General features: G+C 40.8%; 1 protein-coding gene across 1 annotated transcript in view; it reads left to right on the top strand.

The window, feature by feature from the left end:
* Positions 1 to 22,035, top strand: part of LOC139136509 (solute carrier family 2, facilitated glucose transporter member 1-like) — a 38,421-nt gene that overhangs the window by 11,383 nt on the left and 5,003 nt on the right. Inside the window, exons 4-9 of the mRNA XM_070704233.1 lie at positions 623 to 747; positions 1,242 to 1,357; positions 4,213 to 4,326; positions 14,854 to 14,955; positions 19,793 to 19,874; positions 20,532 to 20,659. Of these exons, the coding sequence (XP_070560334.1) occupies positions 623 to 747; positions 1,242 to 1,357; positions 4,213 to 4,326; positions 14,854 to 14,955; positions 19,793 to 19,874; positions 20,532 to 20,659 (667 nt within the window). The remainder of the gene's footprint in view (positions 1 to 622; positions 748 to 1,241; positions 1,358 to 4,212; positions 4,327 to 14,853; positions 14,956 to 19,792; positions 19,875 to 20,531; positions 20,660 to 22,035) is intronic.

Genomic DNA, 22,035 nt, shown 5'->3' with positions numbered 1-22,035 from the left:
ACCTTCGAGGCACATACTAGCGTAAGATCGTCTTGTTAGTTAATAACTCAAACAAGATACGTGACGTCCAGGCATGTTGTTTGCAAAGTTTTTGTTATCAATCAGAAGCAAATTCATCATAAACTGCTGACTACCACTTGGGCAGATTTGTCATGTTCGTTAATTCTTGAACAAATACAATATTTGAGAAGTTTTCAAAACCTTAACGAGCCGTTGTAAACAGCTACACTAAGTATGTACTTAACGATTTAAATGTTGCAGGGAAGACAAAAAAAGTATTTTGCCCAGTTTCAGCCATGTATTTATTGCTTCCATAAAGTTTGTTTGCGTTGTTTATAGTGAGCGTACAGCGCGGAGGGCTCGCAGTCAGAAAATTGAAACAACTATAAGCTCGGTTATTTAACCAATCTTTTGAGATTGGGAATGGGCTGATCGATTTTGTCTGTGACCTCTCCGCTAGGTGACTGGGGGCCGTAGGTTTTGAGCTCCCACTGGATTGAAAATATCTTATTTATCTTGTCCGTTTGTAATTGTTAACCTTATTTACATAAATATTTGATGTCACAGCTAACTCTTGTAACATTATAACAATTATTAAGTTGTGTAATCAATTTTCTTCCAGGAAGAATGCCCTGTTGATTACGAACTTATTTTCGATCAGCGCCGGGTTGATGTACGGGTCCAGCAAAGTTGCCAATAATTTTGAGCTAATCATCATGGGGCGTTTTGTGAGCGGTGTCTATTCCGGTAAGTCTTCAAGCTGATCGGGTGATAGAGTGGATGACGTCGAAATTACGTCACTGTTACTCCTCTCTTGTCGTCAATCTGGTGACAAATCTTAAATCTCACAATAAAACGTTTGTTGTGTCGATTTCTTGAGAATGGATGTAATCTTGATTAATATACTCAAAGTTTATGGCTGTACATGTCATTTGTCTTGATATAAAATAGTATACAAAAGGAGGATTTCAAAATCATATCGGTGCACGGTCTTTTAATTACATTCAAAACTATTTAATTGCTTCAATCCGCAAGAAATGTAACATTCATGTCTCTTCTCTCTCTCTCTCTCTCTCTCTTCTCTCTCTCTCTCTCTCTCTCTCTCTCTCTCTCTCTCTCTCTCTCATCACTCACATCTCACTCACCACACACACAAGGTCGACATTAGAAAATTATGGTTCGCTGCTACGGCGCCGTCTGCTAATTTAAAACTTCCAACATTCTTTCGTATCTCTTTTCAGGTATTACCATGGGAATGTCACCGCTATTTCTGTCAGAAATTTCTCCAAACAAGTACAGAGGAGCGGTTGTTGGCAATCAGAGTGTGTTTTTGGCATTTTGTATCATGTTAGCTCAGGTATTTGCCAATCTTCCATAGACCAACTTTAAAAATAAACAGACTGATTTTACATGGTTAGTTTTATGTTAAATCGCTTCTGAAGCTGTATGACCTAAATAGCAAATTACACTTGAAGTTTTTGATAACCATCGGATCTTTACAGATATATTTCCAAATAGTGTGAGCAATAATTGGAGTGACACGAGGAACAACCTTACAATGTAAAATAGCACTGAAATGCTTATTATTAGTCTCTCTCTCTCTCTCTCTCTCTCTCTCTCTCTCTCTATATATCTATCTCTATATCATAATCTATATATATATATATATATATATGAATACATATACTTCTCGAATATATATATATATATATATATATATATATATATATATATATATATATATATATATATATTCATACAGAGACAGAGAATATTATATCATTTGTAGAAATATAGAGGGAGAGGGATAGAGATTTATGTGAGTGTTCTTCTATACGACTGTCTGTATCTGTGAATAAGCAGAATGGCCATGACAAAGTTATATAATTCTAAACCAATATGTCTCTTGATTGCAGGCTCTCGGTATTTTTGCACTGAATACTGAGGATAACTGGCATATTCTACTGTCATTGACTGGACTATTTTCTTTGCTGCATCTGTTGATATTTCCTCCGTGTCCTGGCAGCCCACGCTGGCTGATCATCACAGATCGAAACCTTAAATCAGCGAAGCGAGGTAATGTTATTCATCTCGTTGGTCTTATGAAGATTTTGTTTCATATAATTTAATTGTTGGAGAAAAGGAGAACGCTGTGGTGATCCCATACAATGTGAATTCTAACAGAGTGATTACAGTCCTCCGGTGTCTTCATATTTGCCAATACAGTTGCCAAACATGTACAGTTAAAGGTTTATAAGAACAACGTCAATCACAATTATCGTTGCGTTATCATCACCATCATCACCACCACCACTACCACTACCACCATCAAATACAGTTAAGCTGAAAGGAGGGAGGCTTCTCCTTCGTCTTCTGGTACTTTTTGGCTAGCCAAGGGGTACTCGAGATCGTCATGTAAAGCAACGACTTTACAGTGATGTGAAAGTTCATTCCAATGAATCGCCCTTTGCATTGGCCGTAATGTCGAAGCATTGAGTTTTAAACATTGCCTTAAAAGTGTGACTTCGACTACATAACAGGCATGAATTACAAACGAAAACATCCATTCAATCATAAATCTAACGTCTGCTCTGAACTGATCATACCAGCTATAACAAACGTTGTTATCATCACCTACCCGTATTGTTATTTGGTAGAATTCAAACATCTTGTTCTTTATTACGAATTAACCTTTTGGTGTGTCGTTAGGATGCACATCTGGTGTCCTTGCATTATTTTTGACATTCGATGCCAATATCTATATTCAAGTAGAATTGTAGTTGATTTTCTTGAAATGGTAATCGATATCCTGATGTTTTAATGGACTTCTATTTAACCGTTGCCAATGACCCTTTGATGTATTAACCTAAATATAAGATATTGAAGAGTTTGGGAGGAATTAATTACCTCCGTGACACATCATCGTCGTCGTCGTCGTCATCATCATCATCATCATCATCATCATCATCATCATCATCATCGATTATGATAGTTCCAGTACCGGTAATGCAAAGCTATCGGTATTGTCATAGTTTCAAGCCAGTCTCACAAAAGTTCTTTCTTAAAAGTTAGGCATGACAACTAAACTTCTCACCTAGGCGTTCTAGTATAGTTTGCACATGTGCAACGAACCCTGATCAGCACTATTCTAAATCTTGCCATTTTGTTGTTTATTCAATTTATGAAATGATTCAGGCCTGATTTCCCCTCACAGAATTGCCCGCAATTTCACTTCCCTATTAATAGCTACAACAAGTTATTACGGACTATCGGAGGTAGGTCAGGTGGTCGATGAAATCGTTGTCGAACATGTTGAGGAATCGAAAGAACAGAAAGTAGGCATTGGTGGTCTGTTTACCAACCCAAATTATCGGCTTCCGCTTCTTATCAGTGTAACTGTGATGTCATCAGTACAGCTATGCGGAATCCCAGCGGTAAGATCATTTGCATACTTGGGGATACTTTCTAAAGACCGACATCACTTCTTGGTCTTTTGGCCAGAGGTCATTATTTCTTTCTTTCATGAATTTGGCTTTGTTGTGTGTACCGGTGATTTACTGTCTGTTCTGTGCTGTTTTGTGTCTAGGTTTATAAGTATTGTTTTGCAAATTTTGACCTAGTGTTATCGGATTATGGATCGGTATGATTGCGATTATTTTCATAGAATGGTGCACTTGTATGTCTCACTCGAATGTGTCACTTTTAACGGAAGAATATCTCAACATGGCTCAAACATTCGTCCAAAAACATCTAACATTGGTCAACAACATAGACGTTGGCCCCATGTCAAGGAAAATCATATGCAAAAGAATAATCATAAAAACTCCCCTATTTGTAAAGAAAACACCTAACAAAGGATCGTGTTTTTTTTGTATTCTGTTTATTTCCTGTTTGTTTTTTTAATATACATGGGTGGGGTTTTCAATAACGGCAGCACATGCCATTAGGATTTTATATTGAACGACCGAAAGTAAAAAATATTTGAAAATTCACATAAAAAGTCATCTTTTCGTGTTATCTTTACGTTTTATGAGTTTTTGTTTACAGTTTTTCTTTTACTCCACTTCAAGATTGCGCAAGAGCAAAGTTTCTCATATGTTACAAAAATACTACGAACTTTTATTTTTCTTACACAATAAGAATAAATACCAGTATTGATATAATCATTTATCGACCTATATCCTAACATTTCTGATATTGTTGTTTCCACAGATGTACATATTTGCGGGCTCGGTTTTTGAGATGATCTGGTCGAATGACCCGGCTGCGGTCAGTTATGCCATTCTTGGTATGGGTTTTGTGGAATTTCTTGCATCGTGTGTTATGGTTAGTACTGTTGCTACTGTTAACAAAACATTACCGTTTCAGCATTTATGTAAGAGAGAGAGAGAGAGAGAGAGAGAGAGAGAGAGAGAGAGAGAGAGAGAGGGGGGGGGATAGCATCATGCCGCCTCCATCTTACTTTCTCTTTCTTTTGGTCCCAACTATCGCCAACCATCAAAAAGAATTGTCTCTGTCTAACGTTGAGTGTGTTATATGTTGAAGTAATCCGTCGCAACTCTTGTGTACGTTGAATGTTGACAAGTTGTTGTTTTGTTTTTTTGGCGTTTTCTTTGATTTGTTTTGTTTCTATGCTGATTGCGGGCTAATGGACCATGGGTGGTTGATTTGTGTTATTTAAAATTAACTATCTGTAAAGGAAATGAATATATTGCTCCACAAATTACCTATTATAGTGTTATTTTTATCGTAACACACTATAAATCTCTCAACGAAATTTCGTCCATTATGTGGTTTCCCTTGAGCAGCAGGGAGGGTGAGCAGAGTTTTCAAATTGGTAAGCGGAGTCTCCAAGGGCTCCATATGCATGTGCGCTACACATCCCTATTAGACATATACCCTAGCAGCTCACTGAACGTCTATACCTTCCTTTGCCTTTATGTTAGCTGTGTTAGCTGGAGGTAAAAAGGACGAATTTTACCTGCATGCTGTGACGTACAGTAATAGGAGTCATTTAAAGCCATTTCAATGGAACGCCATTCTGTTCAATGGCATACGCCCCAATGATTAGCATCAACGACTCACATGACCTTCTGACCACACAGTAAAATAATAGGTCAGCCTGAAAGGTCAGCAATGAAACAGTTACTACGACAAAGCCACGGTAGCTCAACAATAGAGATCTGACTCATAAACCAAAGTTCTAAAGTTCAATACCCGGAGTGGGTCGGCTCACTTTTTTCTGGCCAAAAAATCGAGTCACATCTAAGCAAACCAATATATTGTGCAACCATTACACTTTACTTCCGCCACTATGTTTACCACCTGACGAACTTATAAGCATATCCTGGTGACAGATGTTCCGAGCTACGAATAAACTTGACAGACTTGTGTTGGAACGGCAGCTGCAGTAGTGGCTCAAACTACATGAATACTGTTGCCTAACTCAGAGAAGTAAATAAATGCAGACGTGAACTTTGTTGCCCAACTCTGACAAGTGAATGCAGATATTAACACCGTTGCCTAACTCAGAGAAGTAATGCAGACGTGAACAGTTGTCCAACTCTGACAAGTGAATGCAGGCATGAAAATTGTTGCCTAACTCTTAGAAGCAAAGCAGCATGAACAACCTAGAATAATTCATCGCATTGCAGTGTCGTCTTTGATGTCAGAGAGAGAGAAAAATTATGTGGTGTCTGCATGCTAGCACCTATGTATGAACACGGAAAACCATGTTAGGTCAGCTGCAGCAACCACTGGCGCAAAAGGAGGGAAGGGGTGATATCCCCCTTTTTCAGAGACTTATCACAAAGCCATATCCTACATAAGAGTGGCTTGAACTGGGAGGGTGGGCACCGGGTCATGGTAGTTTACGAACACATTTGATATGAAATAAATTTAAAAGGAATGGATAAATTGTGTGGATCCGCAGAAGGTGTCTCTATGCAGGCGCCTATTTATATGGAAGCAGAATTTGTCTGACTACATAATGGTTCAGTAATTGTGGGGTGTATTTGATTCAGTTGAGGGTAATCGTGCTGATATCGACCCTCTTTATGTATTGTTTTAGGATTCCTACCTCAGTGTGTTTAGTGTCAGTGCCATAGAGGTCGACATGAATATTCTCATGAATCTTTCTGGTGGCAACTTCAACCCAGGGTGTACTTGTTGCTTTTAGCAAAACATCGGCCAGTAGTTGATCAAACTCGTTCCGATGTTCAGCTTGATACAATCGATGAGAAGTGTCCCATCAGAGATGAACGCCAGTTAGTCTGTCATTTCATGCAAACCGATCACCAGTTGCAGGGGGCTTCATCTATTGGTTTAAACCAAATAACCATTTTATCAGAATCATAGAACAGACCGGCCGTGTCCTTAGTTAGTAATGTAACTACAATACCGGATGTCACTGTTAATAATGCACCTTGACTAATTGCCCTATTTTTTATTGTTTTGTCTTGAGTCACCTTCACGTGTAGAGGTATCTGCATGAGATCTGGGCGAGGATTTGGGAGGTATGTTCGAAGATCTTGCAGCTTGAACAACTTATTGATGTAGTCATAAATAAAGACATGAGGCACATCTGGTGGGAGCTCTTGTGGCACAGCCTCCTGAGGAATACTCGGAAGGTCCAGCATGTTTGTGGGGATATCGTATGGCACAAACTTTTGGGCTGTGCTGCTGAAACTGAAGGCACAAGGGGTTAAGTCTCCAGCTGTCTGCCTAGCTCTGACCGAGTTAGCGACATCATAAAGGTCCATCAAAGCAGTCTGATGGCTTTACTGCTGAGCAGTGACCTCAGCGAGGACAAAAGACCTGTCGGGATGCCTGTTTTGCAAGACAAAGTCTTTGTTGTTGTTTCTCTGCATCTTCAGCGGGCGTCCCACACTGGTATCTCTTATGTAATCAAGCTCAATGTTCAAGGGTAACACCGCCAATTGAATCCCGTAGTTGCTTGCCATGTTTTATATATATACATAGCAATAATGATAATCTGTATTAACAGTAAAATCGTGGCAATGGGAGTGGTCCACTTTGACCCCAGCATTAACATTTTGGGGTTCATCAGTATATGGCCTGGATGCTGCATGCTGTACAACACTTGATACGATGTGATGGAAGAGAGTAACACCATCACCTATCGCATTTCAACTGGGCTGGAGAAAAAAAGGACGCTGCGACCTGGCAAGTACAACATTGACAACCTAACCGAGGGCACCAGGCTGCCAGACCAGATTGTCTTCTGGAAATAAAGCAAACAGGCAAAGTCTACCTAGATCGGCCAAAGATTGGAAGATCGACTTTAGTGCCAACAAAATCTTCACACCCCTGCATGGTTTCAAAGAGATGATTGTGGAAAAAAGCACAGAGAGCCACAGGAGGGTGGATTTCATCAGTGATTAGGAGTACGTGATCCACTGCAACACAGTCGATAGGGCCAACAATTAAGCAGCGACGCCGACCTCCAGTGCAGGGCTGTGGGCAGATGCCTGCACCTCGCTGAAAGATTATCTGCAAATCTTTCCCCTGAAGGACACCACAGAAATCTGTGAAAAAGTGATCTATGACATCAGTAACTCCCTAACAATGTCCCTAAAGTGGGATATCAACCTCAGCAGTATCAGGCTATGGATTACAATTCAGGAGGGCCAGCTCGTCGACTTCAATGATTTCCCTTGCACCTTTTGTCTACAGATGGTATAGCATGGTCCAGAGCGACGCAGAGGCAGCACTGGACACAAAGAAGCACCTCAGGGAGATCTATTTTGACCCAGTGGAGGGGTTTTGTTCAATTAAAAAAGGAAGCTGCTACGCTCAAGAGCATGGGTCCTCAGCCCACGCGATCTTGTAAAGGTGCCTCAGCTTGCCGTGTTTCTGCTTCTTCAGCTGGCAGAGCAGTTGCTTCACTTCTTTTTTGCCAAGCTCCTTACCATGTTCTGTGATGATCTGCTCTCATTGTCTTTTTAGCTTGGAGTGTAGAAAAGCATGAGCATTCCAGTGTTCTCTCTGAATCCCTTGCTGATGCTGGTGTATTGCTATGTCAGAACCAATACACCAAGGTTGTCATGCTGTGCTCTGAACCTAAAGTTGACTAGCTCGTCGCTTCACCTCTTCATATCTTTTGACGTTTACGTCTTGTGCCTGTGCATTTTTAACAGAATGAACAGCCCTTTAAAACTTTGGCGTGGGATGATGGCATTTTCATTGCTAGTGGTATTGCTTTCTGAGGAGGAGATCATGCAAAAATGGTGGACCTGTTCATTCAAAAAGCTCTTGCCACTGTTATAGTAGCCAGCAACATCTCGGGCCAAGCCCTTTGATCTTTGATCATTTCGTACTCCATCTGGATATTCATCAGTGAATACCCTTAATCAGAGTCTCGGAGACTATCAGTTGAGCAGCCAGTGCCAGGGTGATTTCCCATTCTATGTGGCTGCTGTGTGCATTGGGGCAAACAATGCCATGGCTGCTCGTGAGCAGATGCCAGAGTTTGATGGCATACTTCTTGTGATAAATGAATGCCATACAAGTGGTTGTCATCGTCTTCTTGGGCGTTTGCATTGCGAACACCGCTTCTTAGCTTTCTCAGGTTTTGAGCCTGGATACAATGAAGGATCACATTCCTCTGAAATTCTCTCTGACTTTCTCGTGTCTGTAAAGATCGTATGGTATCGTGACTAATCGAGCAGGATTTTGTCTTCGAATCTGAGGACCAGCTGGCTGACTATGTTTTTGGTCACATTCTCCCCATGCTGTAGTTTGAGTGGCCAATTACCTCCAGGTCAAACACTAGTTCGAAAAGATCGGGCATGAGCACGACAGCAGATTCAAATTTTGGGAACTGGGTTTACAGAGTCTCACCTGGCTGCACTTGGACTGGATTATCAGTGACCACATGATCTAGTCCTCGCTGATTTTGTTCCTTGAGGAATCTTGTGGCTTGTGCGGGGGGAGGGGGTGTCAGAGATTTGCATATATTATACATGATAAAATGCCAGACAAACACATTGTCAAATTATCAGGACTGTGGGAGGAGATGCATGACGATGCTCCAAATGAGATGTTGGAGGAAGAGACTGCTTTCGAGAGGGGGTGCCAGCGTAGAGGCAACTTCTGCTATGGACAGACTGACAAGACAGTGAGAAGATCTCGAACAACAGGCAGTTTACGCTTACGCCCAGCAAAATGACATCAACCCAACAGGTGCAGAACCCTTGAGACTCAATGCAAAGTTAGTACAGGTGGAGAGCTGTACTACAGACCCTTGAAGCTGACATATGGCGGAGAACGGGAACTATCCAAAGATTCGACATTGAGGAATGAAAAAGGCGGAACATAATTTATAAGAAATGGTTGGGCCCAAGCTGAAAGCAATGATGTTGGTCCTTATCGATATCGGTACCCTTGAAAGGCAACTCTGCAATCTGGAAATAGAAGCTAACAGACTCATCCCTGAGGACATTGGTTGCAAGATTATTACCTTACCATGCTCAGAGAGGACGCCAGTGGCAATGCAGAAAAGATACAGGCAATCGAGGACAGGATTGGAGAATGGAATGACCTTTCCCCAAATATATCAATTACAAAGACAAGCTGACCCTTGCAATCAAGACTCTGCAGGAGCTGTTTGCCCAGAGAGACAAAATACTAAGCCCAGGCACCGATGGTGAAGCCCCTGATCTGACACCTGAGCTCGAAGCCCAACTAGCGAAAATTCGAGTCAATGCACTGCATCGAGGTGCTTCATGGCGAGTCCCAGAGAGTGCATGAAAGAGTTATTTCATCAATACCACTGAAAGTAGTTCTCACACAGGACTCATGGCGATCTCAGCAATTGCTCTTGCTCTACAAAAAGTCGGCGGTCTGCGAGGTGGGAAAAGCAGTAGCCTGGGCAATGGCCCTATGGGGAAAGCATTAGACGTGCCTAAAGGAGTGGTCAAACAACTGGGCCAGTGCCTGAAGGGATGGGCTGCTAAAAGTACTGCAGCTATAAAAGGGTTGATCAGCATCATCATCAGTTTCCTCCTGAAAACCTCTAGGGCCATAGTGGGCTTCATGGGTGAACAGCTGTGGATTTTCATGACGGTGCTTTTATTCTATATAGTGAATAGGGTGACAGTGTAGGATATTCGGTGAAAGAATATCCCACATTTCTTAAGAAACACAGTGAAGTATTTGGCTTCAGAATTTATCTAGAATGGTGCAGACTGTGGAGAGCAAAGAGATATGTCCTCAAAGCAAACCCCAGCAGACGGCTAACGAGCAAGCTCCTACACTTTGCCATCCTTTGTTTTGTGATAGAGTGCCAGAAAGCCAACTCCTTCAAGAGGGTAGACTTCATTGTGTTCCAAGACCCTGACGACAGTGACAAGGGCCCTCCTCCTCCTTCTCATCTTCCCCCTGCTCCTGCTCCTGGCATTCGGTTTACAAAATGGAATAACTTATAGACTGTACCTTCGATTTTTGTATTTAAATATTTATGGTGCAATGGACACCAATACATAGTCAAGGTGACCAGGGCTAATGGGTTCAAAATAATGAGGGGTTGAGGTGACTAGAAGTCTGCAGTTATGCAGCTCACAAGTTACCCACAACAAAAATACGGGAAAGGGTTATGAGCTTCATAACCGCCACAGTGTCTTATGGGAATACAAAGCAGTGGGTACTTACCACTCTTTTTCTGCAACTTGGATGAAAATCACTAATGCAGTTAGTGTTCATTAGATGTGCTGTACAAGTAATCCAGCTGGCTGAAGTTGTTTGCACTATTTACGCACACACAGCAGACATAACTGTAAGAGTTCAGAATTAAGTGCGTGCCTTGTTGTGCTTAAATGACACATTAAAGGTTGCTATTTATGAGTAATTCTTTGACATTTAGCAAGTATTATACTTAGAACAATTGCTAAATAGATAAAATAGATAAAACTTTGAAATCATGGCCCACTACCTCACTACCCAAAATCTCAGTTGCATAACTGAATCGTGCCCTGAATCCTGCAATAATTGACATCTACAGTGTTGTTTGTGGCTGGAAAGCCAAGTTGCAAAAGCCTGCCCTATGGAGTTGGCTTTAGCTCTACCATGTCCCCTATTAGGGACTGGTCAGTTTCTTCGGCCTGGGGGGGGGGGCCGGTGGATTCATGGGGGGTCACCCTGTTTTTGACTTTGGTGATGGGGGGGTCACCATGTTTTTGAAATGCCCAATAGGGGGGGTCAGTGTGTTTTTGAATTTCGACACAGGCTCATCATTGCCTAAAATGCATCGTGTCAGCCACAAATTTCATCATTCAGTTGCATTTTTCGGCGCGCCCTTCGGGCGCATAACTTTAATAATAAGACATATTTTCAGCACGCCCAACTTTAACATATCAGGCATACATATATCAGAGATATCTGTATGTTCAATATTTTTCAGCGTGCTCTTCGAGCACATTACTTTAATATATCAGACATTTTTCAGCACGCCCTTCCTGTGCATGACTTAAATATACAAGAAGTATATATCAGAGGTATCAGGATGTTTCATATTTTTCTCCGCGCCCTTCGGGCACCATACTGTAATAAATCAAAGATATATGCCAGAGATATCTTGATGTTTGCTGAGTGAAAGTGAAAAGCATGACAAATTCCTGATACTCTTCTGTTCTCTGTATGAGAATTCAGTATGAGAAAGCAACATGCACAAATATTTCACAATATATATTTGATAAAGTGACTTATTTTAGAGATAGAAAAATGACAAGATATCTTTCGTTGTCATTGATGCAACTGTTTTCCTTTGTGTCTCAGGTTTCTGTAGAATGATTCTTTTTTATGACCAAAATAACAGTTAAAAAGGCAGTTTTTGTCATTATTAGCTGTGCTTTTATGGTTTCAATGTTACAAGAAAAGGTCATCTCAGACACTGCACACATCAGATTTAGCAAAAATGTCTCTCTATGGTTCCTCAGGAGATTTCATTGGATGGCTGGAAAGTCTTAACACCCATCAAAATTTTTGATTTACTGCACTTTCCTCTTTGATATTAATGATTGACATCCATTTCTGTTCAGGACATCTGGTTAAGCATAGAAAATGTGAAATACATTCACAACTCATTCAAAATGTACCCTACTGTATTCAAACTTCAAGATTGACACTTTGAAATTCCTATCTTACAACTGACATGTCAACAATTTCACTAAAACACAGAATAACTGTTAAAATATAAATGTATGTAAAATATAAAATATAAATATATATATATATATATATATATATATATATATATATATATATATATATATATATATATATATATATATATTATGTCCACCTTTTGTTTTACAGTTGTCGCGTGCGCAGGGGGGGGTCACCCTGTTTTCGAAATTTGGGATGGGGGGTCACCCTGTTTTCAAAATTTGGAATAGGGGGGGTCAGCCACTTTTTGACGTCGGCAAAAAATAATCCACCGCCCCCCCCCCCAGGCCGAAGAAACTGACCAGTCCCTTAGACAGAAAAAAAAAATAGGGAAAGTCTGCTCAGCTTCGTCTGACCCCTTCTCAGGGTTCGGCCACCTCTTTTTGGATAGCTGCTGGTGCTTGACAGTAAGTTTACCTGCTTGATATCACGCAAGTCTCAAGATGGCCAACAGTAAGCAGACAACAAAGTTGTTTAACATCTACTTCAGCCCAAACAGCTACTGGAAAGGGTTCCCCGTCATCAAGAAACTGACTTGAACTGCTAAGGTCCCTGATGATTTGGCCTGGGGATGGTCACTTCAGCAAGCCATCTTGCCAGCACCACGGCACATCCTGCAGCCAGAATTCGATGTTTGCGAACTAAACAAGATCCATGGCGCTCAACCCTGACCACCAAATAGGCCAAAGAGGTTGCCTAGGCTCTCTTTCGCATCTATAAATAAGGCTTCCCTCGACTGGCCCAAAATGCTTCGAGTCGACTCTGGGCGTGAGTTTATGGCTGCAGTGACTCAGCATGATGTTTCCGTCTGGCGTGGGCACGTGAACGTATATCAAGACCAAGGGATCGTTGAATTCAATTGGACCTTGGCTGACTGGCTCTTTGGGCACCAGTATGCTCAAGAGATGCGGCTCCCTTCTTGAGTGTGGTTGTCTTCATGGGTAGCCTGGCTGCCTGCCATCATGCAGTTGACTGGCTAAAAGTCTTCTGAGGCCAAAAAGGCTAGAACGGTGACACAAAAAGCCTGTTTCAACACACTGTCCTGTTTGGCTTTTGGAACAAAAGCTCCCTTCAGGGGTTGGCGTCCGTTACCTATACTTGCCTGGTGAGCTAGAAGGTGGTCACTGGGTGTCTTTGGGCTGGCAAGCCAAGAGGAGCTCAGTACTGCACGTAGCACAGTTGTTATATTTGGCCTCCTTAAGATGCAGGACGTAATTGCCCTTCAGATCAAACCATCGCCCCTTTGCTTGGTCCTGGTTCTTGTAGGCCATTAGCTTCTTTGCGATGGTTTGGCGGAGCTTCTGCTTGGTCAAGGGCCTGGCCTCACAACCGTCCTACCGGGAACAGACTACCCATTTGAGTTGGTGCATGTACTCCACCCAGGAATGACAAGGTAGGCAAGGCTTGGCCACTGGGGATAGTCGTCAATGATCAAGACCTTTTGGAGTCGTGAATAGTAAGGCCCTGACTGGTGTGGACCATAAGGGTGTAACCGAGGTACCAGTTGTCAGTCTGGATGGCTGTTTCCACTGCCTCTATGCTGGCATTCACAATGTCGTTCAGAACCAGCTCTTAATTCTCTGGGGGATAGTGGCTTGTATGTTTTCTGCCAGTTGTCCTTAGGTGGTACAAACGGTCCTCGTGGCACTGGAATAGCAGACCCTGTGCTTGGTTGTGAACTTTCTGTCTCGAGGTCAAGACAAGGTCACCAGGCATCAAGGCCTCAACAAACCAACCCCTTCCCTCAGCAGTTGAGGAGAACCTTTCACAGTGTTTTAGCCAGTCCAGGAAGGTCTCAAGAATCGGCCGAGGCATAATGCAGACGTCATCCTAGATTATCATGTGGGGGATGTACTTCTGGCCCATCCTGACCACTCCAGTGGAAGAGCTGTGATAGGTCTGGGCCTTGACCCCTCTGTCCTACATCTCTTTGGCCAGACCATGCACAGGTCATCATGGCATGGTGCAGTGCGTTGAGGGAGGTCCTTTTGTTGCCTTTTGTATTCGAGTTTTGGGAGGTATGCCGTGTGTTTCTTAAAGCATTTACAGTTTCTCGCCCTGGTCAAGCCACTGGGTTTTGGCAATTGGTACAAACAAGCTGTTGAATCTTTGCATACAGCAAACCCTCGCAATCTCTCTGGTTTACTGCAGACACACTTGGGGTCACGTAGTATGCTTTGACCTCTGCACATCTTGTTTTGGTTCCTATATCAGACTTTAGCTTTTAGCTTTTCATACCCGCATCCCCTACATACAGAAAGCTTATTCTGGACTGCAACTCAGTAAGTCACGCATGCAGAAGTGCCACCGCCCTTCTACAGCCTGGCCTGGTGAATGTTGCAATACTCTTTCATTCAGCTCCAGCCGCAGGTGAGCACAGAGCCAAATAGTAGCCCCTTGCACTCGTCATTGCCCCTCATCTTGCCATGTATGCCCTTGTAGGGTTGTCTAAAAGGAAAGCCAGGGACGACAAGGGTCGTGAGCCATCACTGGCATTCCACATGCTCGCATGGGAGGGGTGGAAGACTCCATTTACCAATTTCAAAAGTCCCCTCACCCGCCCTGCTGCTCCTAGACATAATATGCATTGCGTAGTTGATCATTTTTCGCATGTCTTTTTGTTCTGACGCCTATCAAAATACTATTTTGAAAAAGCTGTTCTCTCAACAGGTCTATCTGGTTGACAGAGTCGGCAGAAGGCCATTACTTCTTTACAATTTTGCCATCATGGTTATTTTGTTTGCAATCGTAACCTTGTCGCTGACATCAGCGGTGAGTAATAATAATTATGTTTTTGTTTTCGTGTTTTTGTTTTTGGGGTTTTTTTTGCTTGCTTGTGAATAAAGGATTTGCATCATTTATAAAAGTTATATTAAATATAAGTTGTAAATTTTTTTTCCTTTGACATAACAATATTAACATGGTTTATAAGAGTATATGAATGAATTAAATCTGCCAAGTACGTTTGTTATGCTCTGCGTTAAAATTAATGAAGAATGGCAGTGATGTATTTTGATACAAATTGAATGCTTTGAGAACTTCAACTAACTGTTGGCCACAGCGTTAAGTTTTTACATGATTGGCTTAATGTGCAAGAGTAACAGGCTACGTTATTTCCTGTTTATGAAAAAGTGGCTGTATGTGACTCTCCTATCACAGGCAACAGTTTTATTTGTACAGCACTACCATAGGTAGATTGCTATCAGCGTTCATAAAAAGTGAAAGAATGAGTAGCAGTTTCATTACAGTAAACATCTAATAGCATTGAGCAATTGCTTATAAGAGGAAGTAAACTTTGTTTTAAGTGATAACGTAATATTGTAACAATACTAATATTTGTAATATTGTTACATGTTATTAAGGGGTTATTACACGAATTTTTGTCGACATGGCGTCGTACTCGAGACGTTGTCCGTATTTTGACGAGTTGCGCAGCACTGACTCAAAACTGGTACACATGTAACAGCCACTTTATCATAAGTGCATGCTTTGGTTATAACTTTGCTTGCTCCATGCAGTACCAAGAGAAAGTTGGCTGCCAATGTTTGCAGCCGTATCACTCGTTGACATTATTGTTGTTGGCCCGTTCCACTTCACTGGAGGGGTTATGGTATACATTCAAAGCGAACAGTTTAATGGAGCATTCGTTATTTACGGGGAGGGGGGGCCGTGGAAATCAGGGGGGGGTTGACTTTTACAAAACCGCTTTTTAGGGGGGGTCAAATTTTACAATCAATGATTGAAGGGGGGTCAAATTTTACAAAGGTTTGTATTGAGTTATGGAAAACAATATTGACTTTGGAAATTCACCGAAATGTTGCTTGTGTAACCGATGTTTCGAGACGGCAGAATAATAACCGACCGAAGCTCAGCCAAATTTATTTCTCTAGCAGGGCCAACAAGTCCGAGACTGGCGATTAACCTCTCTAGAGCAGCAACAGAGCATGTAGCCCTGAGTACAGGTCTGTGTGTTCCTGGTGTATACGGCCTCCACCACAGCCCTGCAACGGTCTGTGGAGATAACTGGGGTCTCTGCAGCGAGATTCAAAATGGGGATCTCCATGGGTAAACAACTTGTCGAGTACGTTATGTTTCAGAAAATGAGCTGTTTTGGACGTTAGGAGAAGTCAGTCGCATCTTATCTGGGATTGGTTAGGAGGTAAAGGTAGGCAGGGAAAGGATTTTGCCCATATAAAGCAGAATTTCGGCCAAAAAGACCGTTTAGTCTTCATTACAGTCCAGATCCAGGACCGCAGAGACCTCAAGTCTGTTCAAAGACCATTGCAGGGCTGTGGTAGAGGCCATATAATGCTGGGAACACACGTGCACACACCTGTACGCAGGGCTACACAGCATGGGGCATGAAATGAGGAACCAACACACAGTCATATAATGTAACAAACAACTTCTGTATATTACTATATTGTGTCAAATATCGGGGTCTACATATAAAATAGTAAAACCGTACTTCAAAACTATAAATATTACTCCATGGTAACAATAACCGTACTGATCGACCTCCCGACGGCAGGAGTCGAACACACTTTCAGAACAAAAACTCTGTTCAAACCCTTTCTAAATGCTTAACAATTTCTATGGAAAACTTAACGTTACCGCAGAGGTACCTCAGACTTGACCACGCGGCTGGGAAACACAAATAGTTCACACACGACTTTAACTAATGTTCGATGATGAGCACAATTGTAAGTCCCGTGTAATGTCTGCACTTGAAAGTTGGCGACAACACACGCAATTCACTGCTAAGCAGCATCCAGTTCAGCTACCACGGGAGCAGCCATCTTAGATCTTTTGTTTACTTCCGGTCGGGACACACTATAGGGAAAAAGTGCGTGACTAGAGCGAGAAACTGACGCGTTCTCGCAATCGGTGAGAATCTGTTCTTATTCTCACCGCTGTTGATGAGAAAATTTTAATCTCCACTGGAGATTGGTGAGAAATGCACTCCTTGGCGAGAATCCAATGTGAGAACAAATTCTCACCGGTGAGAATGGAAATTCTCACTTAAGTACAGCGAGAATTGAAATTCACTGGCGAGAATCATCAAGACTCGCTGTTCATTGGCGAGAATCATCAAGACTCCGAACGGCAAATCTTGATGATTCTCGCCAGTGAATTTCAATTCTCGCTGTACTTAATGAGAATTTCCATTCTCACTGGTGAGAATTTGTTCTCACACTTGATTCTCGCCAAGGAGTGCATTTTCTCACCATCTCCAGTGGAGATTAAAATTTTCTCACCGACAGCAGTGAGAATAAGAACAGATTCTCACCAATTGCGAGAAAGCGTCAGTTTCTCGCTCTAGTCACGCACTTTTCCCCTAAAGTGACATCCGAACTAATCTGAAGTCTTCCTCTGCTAACTCCGCGCATCGACAAAAGTTCAGTGGAACAATCATAAATAATGTTCTCAGTACAATCTCAGACATCTGACTGAACTCATAAACGGAATACAGTTCACAGTTAACACACAATTTGCTGCAGAAAGATCAGCTTTCAACTTGTGGTGATATTATCATCTTAGCGTGCAGTGCGTATATTGCAAATATACGGCACACGGCTTTCACTTGTGTGAGCCATCGACTAAAGTAGAGGATGGCGTAGGGTTTAAATAAACAATCCGATCGGCATAAAATTCGATCTCTGCCACTCACCGGTTTCTTTACATATCTGCTGACTTGAGTAAGACTCAAAATAGAGAAATATCTGACTTAAAAAGCACACGCTGACACTCAAACCTTCCAGTGCCAGTGCAGCATGCAACGTAAAACACTCTCTGGAAAGTTCCCGTCTTGGACTCCCTAGGTAGACAGTGATAACACACAAGAACTCCCAGGCAAAATAGAAAATACACAGGTCCTCAGCTCCATACATAATCTTTTTAATACAAAACTAGCTAAATCTGTGTATTTATAGACGCTTGATTATTGATATTAATGTACTGATAAGACTAGGGTAGTTACCAGTGCATGTGTGAGCAAGAAATTTGATTTTGGAATTTCACCGAATTGTTAATTCACTATCTTGTCAGAGGAAACTATGAATAATTTGTTTCCATTACAAAACTAGTTAAATCTGTGTATTTATGTACGCTGATTATTGATATTAATTTACTTGATTAGACTAGGGTGGTAACAAGTGAATGTTTGTGCAAGAAATTTGATTTTGGAATGTCACCGAAATGTTGATTCACATCTTGTCTATATGGAAACTATGAATAATTTTTTCCAATATAAAACTAGGAAAATCTGTGTATTTATGTACTCTTGATTATTGATATTAGCGTACTTGATTAGACTAGAGCGATTAAAAGTTCATGTGTGTGGCAAAAAATTTGATTTTGGCATTTCACCAAAAATGTTGATTCTCTAGTATGTGAGGAAACTTTTTCAGCCCGGGGCCACAGGGTGCGAAGGGTTAATGATCAAATCTGATGAATTTTTTTTTCATGGGGGGGTCACATTTTACAATTTATGAATTGAGGGGGGGTCAAATTTTAAAAATTTGATTTGGAGGGGGGGGTCGCTTTTTACGTTTCATTTGTCGCTCAAATTCCACCGGCCCTCCCTCCCTGTAAATAACGGATGCTCCCTAAATATTTAGATGTCACATGTTTTCACAATTTGATCACGTTTACGTTTGAGTTCAATACGACAGTAGATGTAAAACATAGGCCAGAGTGTGTAAAATTAGTGTTTTCCATGTTTTGAAAATAACCTGAGCCCTTCAAGAAAGTTATGAGGCCAGACAAAAATATGACCAAAATCAAATTGGCGCCAGCAGTCAAGACAGTGCTCGAAAGAATTGCCTACGAATGCAATTGTAGATATAGTAGTCGCACCAGTCACTTCATTTTTCAAGAATTATGCATGTCCTTATACGTCCCATATGCCAAATTTACCATCTTTGAAAGGCATTTGTGAACTGATTAGGGAAACTTGAAGTCAGTAGAGCATTATAACTCGTTCAACTGTACATTTTCTTCCAGTACGAATAAAACAGTTTAAGTTTACTTGACTATAGTTTTGTTATTGGTATGCCTAAATAGAAGTTAACGTGTTTAACTGACCTACTGTACACAAAAATTTGATTTTTTTTAGTATCTTATACTTTTCATCCGTAACGTACACGGAACACGATCAAGACTTCTCTGAGTCAATGTAAGAATCGGGGACACATGATATGTACACCTTCTCTGTCTTGTATTTTCAGTGTTGTAGTCGCATTTTTGTGATAAATTTATGGTTAAGCTTGATATAATTCACTGCCTAGATATTGAAACTCGTCAACAGGAAACTTGTCGTATAGCGGTTCTGTCACGATGCACTGTAGACCAGGACTGTGCTCCTCAACAGCATAGACGACATGAAAACAGGTACACTGCAGGACTGTGAGCGATGAAATGTGTCAGTCGCAATACAAAAACATTTTAAAATAAGTTCGTTTGTTTGTTTGTTTTGGTAAAAATGTGCTTGTACTTAAGTGCAATGACCGATTGCCAAATACTGAAAGCAAACAAAAAAATTTGGAACATATTATAAATGACGTTTCTGAGATTTACAAATTCTGTTCGATAATGATTGTCATTACAGAACCCCTATGAGGCAGACGCCTGGACCTACGTCAGTGTAATATGTATCTACGGTGCTATATTTTGCTTTGCAATCGGGCCAGGTAATGCCATCCATGTACTATGAAAGTAGCAACTTACCATAAACATACATACATATATACAATATATATATATATATATATATATAATATATATATATATATTATATATATATATATATATATATATATATATATATATATATATATATATATATATGACAGGATAGGTCAAGCAGCACCAACTCTAGGACACAGTGTTCTTCACTACAACTAAATTTTATTGTCCGACGTTTCGTGGGCTTAATCCCACTTCATCAGGGTTAAAAATTGTTCACTGTCAAGATGGAATATATATATATATATATATATATATATATATATATATATATATATATATATATATATATATATATATATATATTCTTATAAAAGTACATTAAAGTTCAATACGACAATTCTTCAGATGCATAACATTATCGTACATACAATAATGAAAATTGTCAGCCAGTTATAACGATGTCTTAAATTTAACATGTTAGTGATGATCTTTGCAACTGAAAGGACGGAGAATCGGTAAATATCGAACTCCTATCCGACATTTCTGACGACTCAATGTATCATTGCTTGAAAATAGATTGTGCAATATTTTTACATCATCTCAATGTCCAAATAAAGTGTAGCAAGATATAATTTTTTTTCAATACATTGAATTTGTAGCTGGTGTTTGCTTGATAATTGTGCCTGAGCTCTGGTCCCAAGGCCCACGGCCCACCGCCGTCAGCATTGCTGTACAGGTTCAATGGTGGAGCGGATTTTTGGTGTACTTTCTGTTCCCGTACTTGCAGGTGATTTTAAACGAATTTTATATAACAAACCATGTATTAGCTCATCAAACGTTATTGTATTTTTATGATATTTATATTCCTAAATTACGGAAGACCGGTTACGACCTGCAACATGTGGCCTACGAATTCAAAACTGCGACCGGTGACCTGCGATTTCAAAACTGGGCGGCGGGACGTTTTTAAAAATGGCGGCCACGCATCAGACGTTTCGGACTGAAAGGTAAAACAAGAAAAGTCGCTGACACTACTAGTGCTAACTTCATTCGATGGCTTAAGGGAAGGATTATGTAGTTAGCTGTCGTTCATCACGTTGTGCTTATCGATGAATTGTTTACTTGGTCACATAATGAAAACTTCGTGAAAACTGAGGGCTTGCTACGAGGAGCGTAGCTCTGCATCGCAGGGTTGTATGTCCATTTCTATAGGCGGGTAAGCCTATAGGCGCTGCTACAGGCCCCTTTAGTCGGTAACACAGCGTACTGCCACACAGTGCACACAGTGCTACCAGGAACTAGCTTTGAAAACACAGTGGTGCTGTGGCGTATCGATTGCGCTTGGTAACACAGCGTCAAGGGTCATCGCCAAGAATTCTGAGGCAAGGCGATCGATACGCCACAACACCGCCGCATATTCACTGCTAACAATGAACAGTCACCAGTAAATTACATGGCTGGCTTGAGCTTTTACAACTTTACTAGTCATTGAGTCCATTTCAGTGAGCAAAGAACATAAATGGTCTATTACAATAAAACCAAAATAATCAAACAATATAAAAAATGAATGACTTAGTCCCCTTAATGGAAATTACCACTTTGCACCCTAATGCCTTAATATAATGATGTTAAAGACCCATTAACTGTAGGCCTAACTCTTGAAATTTGTTGACCTCAAAATATCTTCCTTTTCTCTCCTGGTTTTCCCTGAATTCTTCAGAGGGCTGAAGGCATATGGGCTTTCACTGCATTGGGAAACCATTTTTGTAAAACATTTGACAAGTAAATTTAAATTTTAAAGGTCATTTTGATTCCCCACCATTTTAAAAAATTGGTAATATTACAAAGGAAACAGAACATACAATGTCACAGTTGACAACATTCATCCCTATGCATTACATTGGACTACTCTGTGAAGTTTATGGTAAATTTTCAGTGCAGATATGACCAGTATCCATAGTTTTTGCTTTTCCGTATCGGGCTACGATTTAATGTTTGGGCAAACATTTAATCGCATTGTAATCTTCATCTTGTTCAAAATTGCATAAATTAGTCCCACTAGGTAGTTAATAATAATGTTATACACACAGTTAGTACATTCTCACAAACTCATTTTAGCTTCAAAGTAAAATCACAAAAAATAAATTTAAAGCTAATAAGATA

Source organism: Ptychodera flava, chromosome 7 (assembly GCF_041260155.1).
Source record: "Ptychodera flava strain L36383 chromosome 7, AS_Pfla_20210202, whole genome shotgun sequence".
Taxonomy (NCBI): domain Eukaryota; kingdom Metazoa; phylum Hemichordata; class Enteropneusta; family Ptychoderidae; genus Ptychodera; species Ptychodera flava.
The sequence above is the reverse complement of the archived record's forward strand: the minus strand, read 5'-3'. Positions and strand labels throughout refer to the sequence as shown.